This window comes from Scardinius erythrophthalmus (genome assembly GCF_964197995.2).
Source record: "Scardinius erythrophthalmus genome assembly, chromosome: 6".
NCBI classification, from domain to species: Eukaryota; Metazoa; Chordata; class Actinopteri; order Cypriniformes; family Leuciscidae; genus Scardinius; species Scardinius erythrophthalmus.
Genome location: NC_138226.1, coordinates 40,388,362 through 40,398,194, shown reverse-complemented (window position 1 = coordinate 40,398,194; position 9,833 = coordinate 40,388,362). Strand labels below are relative to the sequence as shown.

Sequence of the window (9,833 nt, the reverse complement as noted above, 5' to 3'; positions counted from 1 at the left end):
GTTTGATTAGGGTTGGATGTCGCAATAATTACCGTAATTAGGAGATGATTGATTGTTTTTATGGCAACACTATCAACGGCAAATGAATCTGCAGTGGTCAGGTGGTACAGCGATCACGTGGTACAAGTCGGAGTTCTACCACAAGTTACAAGTTATAATTATGACTAAACTCCTACACCTAAACTCTCCAGGAAATGGATCTCTACTGGAGACTGGCATAAATCTGCATTGATCATCAAGAAACACGGGCATGTCTAGAATTTGAATCTGAATTTTTTATTTGCTGATTGATTTGCGATGTGAATCCATGCAAGTAATTATGAATGAAAACAATGTTTCCAGCCACTGTAGTGAATATAGGGGAATACACAGCCACGGTTATATCATAGCCAATTTAATATTGGATGGTTTCATATGGATTGCATAATCAGATAATATCGTGACCGAGGCAAGTAGCCTATAGAGTTTTGGTTCATTTCTGTGACGAGACGGCAGAAAGCGCACCCTGTTTGTTTTCTTTATTTTACAAAAGCACAACATTTAATTGTTATTGTGAGTGTACATAAATAAAAGTTTGTTCGCGTTTGTCGAACGCTAATTTAACATGCCCGAAATAAAATCAGATTTTAGAAGAATTTGTAGCACCACTCGGACAGGTGTGCCAAAACACTTATTTATAAACTAACAATGTCTTCACCTACACAAAAACCTGCTCACTTCAGGCTTGAAAAGAAATGTGGGTTGCCCAATTTTCCGTGTTAGAGAAAAGAGCAGCTCGTACAAAGCTCCTGGATGTCACAATTCCTGTCGCAAATAGACAAAGTGACACGAAGGAGCCACGTAGTCGGCAGGATTCGAACCTGCGCGGAGAGACCCCAATGGTTTTCGAGTCCATCGCCTTAACCTCTCAGCCATGACTACTCCCGCCAGTGAGTCACATGCTATTTTCATTTCTGGATTTGAGCATCAAAGAACACAGGGGCCAACTATCAATGTGGATCAATGTGAGCAGCAGAGGATCAACCCGGCGAAAATATTGTGTTGGCAAAAAGGAGTTCAGCGACGTCTTCACCTACACGAAAAGACTGCCATGATCCGGATTTGGACTGGGGATGCTGCCCGCACAACGCAGAGTAGTAAATGCTACACAGAGAAAGCAATCTTTCCACTCACCCCGGGCCTGCACATACAGTGTCAACGGCAAGCTTCAGCTCAGTTCTCTCAAAGTCCCCCACCACTGCTTGCTTAGACAGTAGGGACTTTAAGCAACGGCCTCTGGTGGAACGGCAATGGCATTCTGTCGTTCTATTGCGCACGCGCGACATTAACTGCTACCTCGCGACGTTCTACTGTAACCGTCTACTACGGGAGAACAGCTGATTTACCGTAGTCGTTACTACGTGACAGATTAAGAAAGTTAATGTTATGTTTTAGGTTATGTGGCATTGTAATCGTTTCTGTATATCATTAAATGCCAAAAGCAACCCTTCTCTTGCTCAAAAATCACCTCCTTTTTTGGTATTTTGTCTGATGATTAAATTACCCCAACGTTGTCCTCTTTACTGTTGCTTAGTGATTTTTGCGCTCTTTAGCTACGGCAGTTAACGCTTACTTCCGGCTGCCTTTGCCATTCCATCAGCAGCTGTTGCTTAAAGTCCCTAGTAACCAAGCATTACATCTTATCTCGGAGAGGAAGACCATCTCCCTCAAAGGCTGGGAAGAGCACAGCAAGAGATTAGGGGAGGTCTGCAACAAACCTTCACCTGAACAGGAACCCTGGACCCTCAGATTAAAAGTCTGATGCTCTACCATTTGAGCTAGCCAGCCAGGCGTTTGCCAGGGAACAGCCACCCTAGGGATATAACAGCACTTTCTCCTTAAAGTGTCACTCCTTTGTCAGCTTAAAGTTTGTGGCATTAAAGGATGAAGACCACAATTTATAAAGGGACGAGAGAGATAGGCTGCTCCTTCCAAAGCTAGGAACATGGAAGATTATGGATTATGGAATATGGAACAATTAGCATCAAGCTACATAACACAATTTAAAATATTAATATTACACTTTTACTCAAAACTCACTTTAAAGGTGCATTGCAAAAGTCTCTGAGTTTTTGCAGAACTATGCCCCCTCTGGCGACAAGCGAAACTGCAACACTGCAACTGAACGCGCATGACGTCACGCCCAGTCTCAAATTCCGACCCGAATCCCTCTTATTTATTTTACTGTACAGGATTATAGAGGCAATCGCAATCATCAGAGAAGGGCTCATTCAGCCCATCAGGCAATTGTTTAAGCATGTATGGGTTAGAAAAACGGGTATTTTTAACATGAAATGTTGCACAATGCACCTTTAAACAACCATAGAGTATTTGTATTATCTTCCGATCGCGATCTAAAATGGAGTTTAGTCATATAATGATGTTGGTTGAAATATGTTATATTTAGAATTTTTTTATGCAGCTAATCGCTACACCTGCTTAGCATGTATACTGTAAACATTCTTTAGTCATATGAAAATACCCCAAATCGCACGAACATCACACACAAACCACATATATTCGAAATCGTGCATTTAATAGTTTCTTGTTTCAGGTGTAGAAAGGTTTCTTTAGCTTTGATTTTCACGGAGCACAGGACGAAGAAGTGTACAGGACAGCTTCAGGGGAGTAATCCAGCTCTCGGATAGCGTACCATCCCTGAAGGCCGCCATTGGCTAACAAGCCATCACCTGCTGTTAGCATTCCATTGACTCACATTCATTTTGGCTTCACTTTGACAGCGAATAACTTTACATCTGAGGCGTTTAAAGACTCTATTTGTCCATTGTTTATTTCTAAAGAAACACGACAATGTATAAAAGGCTCCATTGCCTTGTATCTTACGTTATGGCCCCGTAGAAGCAGTTTTTGTATAAATAGGCTACCGATGGCGTCATAACCACCCGACTCTCTGGAAATTACCGTATAGACAGGAGTAGAAGCTCGCAGTCAATCGGGGGGACGTGGAGGCATACAGTCCGATAAAGTCAAGGCAGAAGCCCATAGAGAGTCATAAAGTTGCTCCTGCTCCTAGCTCATGGACACCCTCTACTCACTCTCTCCGTCTCTGCAAGATTTGTAAGGGAATGATTCAGATTTCTCTTGGCACAGCTACTAGAAGACTTACAACTGTCAGACAGGTTGCTCACGTCACATCTACGTCAGCAAGCTCAGTTTGAGTCTGCTCAATATGTCCCGTCCTGTCTCCCTGTTTCAGTGGATATTACGTCAACACACTGAAAAATGCTGCGCGTTTCAAGGCACTTCAGTTGGTCTTTAAGTGCTCTTAAGCGGCCTTATATTGTATTAATATTAATTCATCTATTTCACAAGAGATTGTATGTTAATATGACTGTGAGAAACTTTTTTTAATTTGATGATAAATCATTAGTTTATTACTGAAATAAAGGATGTTCTTTTGTTCAGTGTCCAAAGAACATGTCAAAATCAAGAAAGGTGAGGATGTTCAAGAAATCAAGCACTTTACACTTCTATTCCAGACTCTTGGATTGTTTGTAATGAGCTAAATCTGGGTAATTAGCATCACTCATTTGAAGGGCTGTTTTACTGGATCAGTGCAGAGTTCACACTGAACAATTTTTCATTCGCCGACAGGTTTTGGGAGATCGCTAGCCTGGGAAAACCCAGACAACTTCCGGCAAATTTAGATTTGCTCTGCAAGTAGTCTGGCAAAGAGCTCATTCAAGCCCATTTCTAATCCGTCGAAATCGCGGCACCAATCAGAAACGTTGGGGCGGGCTCTACACAATGACGATCGCTCTGATTGGTTTTAGGTCTATCCAATTGCGCCCAGAGGCATTTGAGCGACGTCCGTTGGTGAAGCGCACCAACTTTTAAATGCATTATTATATTCAAATTGCAAGCACATGAGGACAGTCTCCATGAAAGACCCACTGGCAGATGAACGTGCTACTACATTTCTCTCCGGAACTGTAGGAAATTTAATTAGATTTAATAGAGGATTTTAACTGTGACAAGATGATTGATAGGGCAGTTTACGTGACAGGATGCACGCGACAGATCCGTCCGATAAAGATGACGAAGTAGTATGTCCCAAAGCTTGCCTACTTTTTTGCTACACATTCAAAAGTAAATACCTTTTCTTCACAAAAAGAGTACATACTTTTATGGCGTAGTGTAATTTACACGATGACGATCGCTCTGATTGGTTTTAGGTCTATCCAATTGCGCCCAGAGGCATTTGAGCGACGTCCGTTGGTGACGCCCCTTTGGAAATGAGTTATTAATGAAGCTTTGCCAGACCATAACTCAGTTACTACTGAGAATGGTCTGGCTTTAACCAGGCTAGGAGATCGCCAACAAATGCCCGAAATCATAGGCTAATCGGTGCTCGTTCACACGAGTGAAATTCACGCAGTGTGAATTATCAACGACGCGATCTGAGAGAATCGCAGATGAGTCGGCGACGCCCGTGAGATATTTGGCATGTTAAATATGTGGATCTGTCTGCGATTCAAAATCCTGCTGTGGTAATGTGTTCTGACTGAAAACTACAGGACAGCGGGATGTTCGGGGAAGAGTTATAGACCAGAATATCAGTATTTTAACAGAAACAAAGCACAAACATTTGCTTGACCAGCAGCAACAGTAGCACATTGTAAAATGATTTATTTGCCCCCAACTCTCTTTGCACGTACAGACAATTTGGATTGCAAATCTTCTTGCAGGCTATCATTTTTAATAACTATTTAAGTCTCAAGTGAGAACTCCAGTCTTACACACGCGTGATCTTGCGTTATTTCCATATCACTTCTCGCGTGGGTTTGCTTGTGAAATGCAGTTTGCAGACCAGTCAGCGATTCTTTCTTTTGTATAGTCATGCAGTGTGAAACTGTCGTCGGTGCATCGTGCAGTGTGCACACAGCAGCAACTGAACGTTACCCCAGATAGTCATGCAGTGTGAAAAGATCAGTGACCTGACTACTTTGAAAATTGTGCAGTGTGAACTCAGCATTACAGGCATTCACAACTCATTTGGTCACAGGTAACTAAAGGGATCATCTGTTAATAGGCTTGAAGTTGCAACTTCCTAAAATGACCACTAGAAGACACAATTTCACTAAAATGCTTCAGAATGCAGAAGACTATTGGTCAATAGGCAGTACTGGTTGAAACTTCACATCCTATAGCAATCAATAGAATTCTTCGTCCAATCATGGCATTTGGATTCAGACGTTTCCATGTCAACACCGAAATTAATCTGAATCAGTCAGGTGGTACAACTAGAGCACTGCAAGTTGTTTACGTTCATTATCACTGTAATGTTATGCATTTTAGACATGAGTCAATTTAGTGCAGTCTTTCATCTTGTGAGACTTTACAGACTCTGCTGTGTGTTCAAGCGTTTTGAAGGTGGCGTGGCTTTGTAGGGTGGGATTTCATGCATTGATTCCAGTGAGCCATTATGTGAGAACAGCCAAACTAACACTGGAATACAAAAATCTAATTCCTTGTTTTCCCACTTAAAAAAAAAAAAGAGAGGAAAATGGTCTTACAAGTGTGAGATTTATTTGGTGACAAACAGGGAAAACACCATATATCCAATGGTTAAATCAGCACAGTTAACTGCATGCATAGCCACATTGGCCATAAGGGTAAGTTGACTTTGGCGGTTCGGCTGCAGGCTTCATTGGAGGCTTGGGCGGTTCGGCTGCAGGCTTCATTGGAGGCTTGGGCGGTTCGGCTGCAGGCTTCATTGGAGGCTTGGGCGGTTCGGCTGCAGGCTTCATTGGAGGCTTGGGCGGTTCGGCTGCAGGCTTCACAGGAGGCTTCGGAGGTTCGGCTGCAGGCTTCGGAGGTTCGCCCGCAGGCTTCATTGGAGGCTTGGGCGGTTCGGCCGCAGGCTTCATTGGAGGCTTGGGCGGTTCGGCCGCAGGCTTCACAGGAGGCTTCGGGGGTTCGGCCGCAGGCTTCACAGGAGGCTTCGGGGGTTCGGCCGCAGGCTTCACTGGAGGCTTCGGGGGTTCGGCCGCAGGCTTCACAGGAGGCTTCGGGGGTTCGGCCGCAGGCTTCACAGGAGGCTTCGGGGGTTCCACTGCAGGCGTCACTGGCAGTTCGTCTGAAGGCTCTGGCTCAGCAGGTTCGGTAGAAGGCTCCGGCTCCGGCTCTTCGGTAGAAGGCTCCGGCTCTTCGGTAGAAGGCTCCGGCTCTTCGGTAGAAGGCTCCGGCTCTTCGGTAGAAGGCTTTCCTGGAGGTTCGGCTGCAGGCTTTCCTGGAGGCTTTGGTGGTTCGGCTGCAGGCTTTCCTGGAGGCTTTGGTGGTTCGACAGCAGGCTTTCCTGGAGGCTTTGGTGGTTCGACAGCAGGCTTTCCTGGAGGCTTTGGTGGTTCGGCTGCAGGCTTTCCTGGAGGCTTTGGTGGTTCGACAGCAGGCTTTCCTGGAGGCTTTGGTGGTTCGACGGCAGGCTTTCCTGGAGGCTTTGGTGGTTCGGCTGCAGGCTTTCCTGGAGGCTTTGGTGGTTCGACAGCAGGCTTTCCTGGAGGCTTTGGTGGTTCGACTGCAGGCTTTCCTGGAGGCTTTGGTGGTTCGGCTGCAGGCTTTCCTGGATGGATCCAGATAGTCAACTTTAGTCAGTCTGTTTAGTGGCATTCAGTCTCAGATACAGCACAAAACCCAAATACCAAGTTTTATTCCTCTTAATTATTAATCATGAGTGTATTAATTAATCGAATGAATTAATTTTGTAAAGCCATCCTGTGCTTTAAACCGTGCTATTGGCTGAATACTTTACATTGAGAACGATTAATTATAAAACAAGACAAAATGAAACGAAGCTGACCCAAACACTAACAAATACCTGCAAATGGATTCATACACTGATGTCCACATCCATTGCAGCAGCATTTCTCATTGTTCGGACAGTCACTGTCATAGGAACACAACTCTGCACACATTCCTGCTCCAAAATTTGTGCTTGGACACTCCCCTGGCTTTGCTGTTACAGAGACACATGACAGAGAAACTACATCACTGAATACTGAATGTCTCATACACTGTATGAAAAAGAGAAAAAAAAAATCGTAGGAGGGTTTACCGGAATATTCAGTCCATCTACTTCATAGTTTCACGTTTAGTTCAATGTGTTACTTGCGGTTTCTTTGCAATTATTTGTGAAACTTACTAGCAATTCCTCAGAAGACATTTTTTCAGCGTTTTTTTTCTGGAAGACGTATAGCATGCATCAATAATTAAAACTCACTGAAAACAGGCGGCACACACGCGGACCCACAGGGAAATTGACAGCATTTGTGTCCTCCAGAGCAGTCTCTATCAGAAGTGCACCCTCGTCGGGAGGGCACGACCGTCAGCGTCGCCGGACACTGACCAGACACTACAGGAGAGGATTCAAGAGGATCATTAGGGGAGACCAGGAAGTGCTGTAATAGTTCGCTTCAGCATTTGCAAGTCAGGGGTTTTGCAATGAGTCTCCCTTTATAATATTCAAACATTTATCTGCTTCAATTCAAGTAGCTTAGAAATCTACCATTTTTCACTAAACGGCATCAATCGGTTTCAAAGACTGAGAGTGCAGTTACAACCTACCCCACTAGTGATATTAACTGATGTCCATGCTTTCTATCAGTCTTTCTATGTTGTATACAAATTTACTGGTGTACATCTTCAAAAATGCCATCCCCATGACCACCCTCATTTTCCTTTTAAGCATTTTAATAAGCTACTCAACAGAAAATAAAACAAATATAGTTCTAAACCCACTATATATGTAAAATGCAGAGTTATCGGTTAGAATTAGCTCCCCACGTTATATTGTAGGCTTATGCATTTCTTAAAACAAAAAAACTTTAGGCAAAAGTTTCAACTCAGGATTGATACAGTCCGGTAACAATTTTGCAGCCATATTATAACACTAATGTTTGTGTTTAACAGTAAACAAAAAAGCCTATTAGTGATTATATGGGTTTTAGTTGTACAATGAAAAATGCAGAAACTTATGATAGTTTGCATATTTATACTTTGCTTATTATTAACACTAAACCAACATACAAAGATGAACTTCCACTTGACATATGTACTGTATTTTTGTAAGCAGATGTGTCTGAAATCAAATTTTGTAAGGCACTTTATTTATGCACTTCTTCGGGCTGCGTAATGAAGCTAAAAGAACTTCTCACCTAGGACTCCAGCGTCTGTTGTGCTCAAACAAGCAGACAGACACAATAAAACAGCACTAAACGAGCAGTACACTTGAGCTGTCATCCTCTTGACCTGCAATCTCAAAATCAACTCTGCTCGAAGATGCACTGAATTACTGAGTCAGGAGGGGCGGACAGCAAGGACCACAAAACTACAAAGAAAAATCCCTGTTGCTGCATCAAAACATCAGCTGAGTCCCACAACAAACGCTATCAAAAGAGTTCAAAACACTTTTTGAAAATGCGTTTTTAAAGATCCAATTGGGGGTCTGGGTAATTCCAACCCTAATGAAAATCACTTGCCTGTAGTTTTCTCATATAGCCTAATCGTGAAGACCTTGATTAGCTTGTTCAGGTGTGTTTGATTAGGGTTGGATGTCGCAATAATTACCGTAATTAGGAGATGATTGATTGTTTTTATGGCAACACTATCAACGGCAAATGAATCTGCAGTGGTCAGGTGGTACAGCGATCACGTGGTACAAGTCGGAGTTCTACCACAAGTTACAAGTTATAATTATGACTAAACTCCTACACCTAAACTCTCCAGGAAATGGATCTCTACTGGAGACTGGCATAAATCTGCATTGATCATCAAGAAACACAGGGGCATGTCTAGAATTTGAATCTGAATTTTTTATTTGCTGATTGATTTGCGATGTGAATCCATGCAAGTAATTATGAATGAAAACAATGTTTCCAGCCACTGTAGTGAATATAGGGGAATACACAGCCACGGTTATATCATAGCCAATTTAATATTGGATGGTTTCATATGGATTGCATAATCAGATAATATCGTGACCGAGGCAAGTAGCCTATAGAGTTTTGGTTCATTTCTGTGACGAGACGGCAGAAAGCGCACCCTGTTTGTTTTCTTTATTTTACAAAAGCACAACATTTAATTGTTATTGTGAGTGTACATAAATAAAAGTTTGTTCGCGTTTGTCGAACGCTAATTTAACATGCCCGAAATAAAATCAGATTTTAGAAGAATTTGTAGCACCACTCGGACAGGTGTGCCAAAACACTTATTTATAAACTAACAATGTCTTCACCTACACAAAAACCTGCTCACTTCAGGCTTGAAAAGAAATGTGGGTTGCCCAATTTTCCGTGTTAGAGAAAAGAGCAGCTCGTACAAAGCTCCTGGATGTCACAATTCCTGTCGCAAATAGACAAAGTGACACGAAGGAGCCACGTAGTCGGCAGGATTCGAACCTGCGCGGAGAGACCCCAATGGTTTTCGAGTCCATCGCCTTAACCTCTCAGCCATGACTACTCCCGCCAGTGAGTCACATGCTATTTTCATTTCTGGATTTGAGCATCAAAGAACACAGGGGCCAACTATCAATGTGGATCAATGTGAGCAGCAGAGGATCAACCCGGCGAAAATATTGTGTTGGCAAAAAGGAGTTCAGCGACGTCTTCACCTACACGAAAAGACTGCCATGATCCGGATTTGGACTGGGGATGCTGCCCGCACAACGCAGAGTAGTAAATGCTACACAGAGAAAGCAATCTTTCCACTCACCCCGGGCCTGCACATACAGTGTCAACGGCAAGCTTCAGCTCAGTTCTCTCAAAGTCCCCCACCAC

At 43.2% G+C, this 9,833-nt stretch overlaps 1 protein-coding gene across 2 annotated transcripts; it reads right to left on the bottom strand.

The window, feature by feature from the left end:
• Positions 1 to 5,567: 5,567 nt before the first annotated feature.
• LOC308692908 (uncharacterized protein) lies at positions 5,568 to 8,574 on the bottom strand. 2 transcript variants are annotated; one of them, XM_081369422.1, is made up of 5 exons: positions 8,214 to 8,574; positions 7,280 to 7,411; positions 6,878 to 7,015; positions 5,885 to 6,622; positions 5,568 to 5,797 (listed from the first exon to the last, which is right to left on the bottom strand). In XM_081369422.1, exons 1-5 carry the CDS (start codon positions 8,296 to 8,298, stop codon positions 5,643 to 5,645), a joined length of 1,248 nt encoding a protein of 415 aa, XP_081225548.1. In that variant the 5' UTR covers positions 8,299 to 8,574; the 3' UTR covers positions 5,568 to 5,642. The 2 variants fall into 2 exon arrangements, with proteins under 2 accessions (XP_081225548.1, XP_081225547.1); XM_081369421.1 differs by having other exon boundaries at positions 5,568 to 6,622.
• Between the last annotated feature and the right edge of the window lie 1,259 nt (positions 8,575 to 9,833).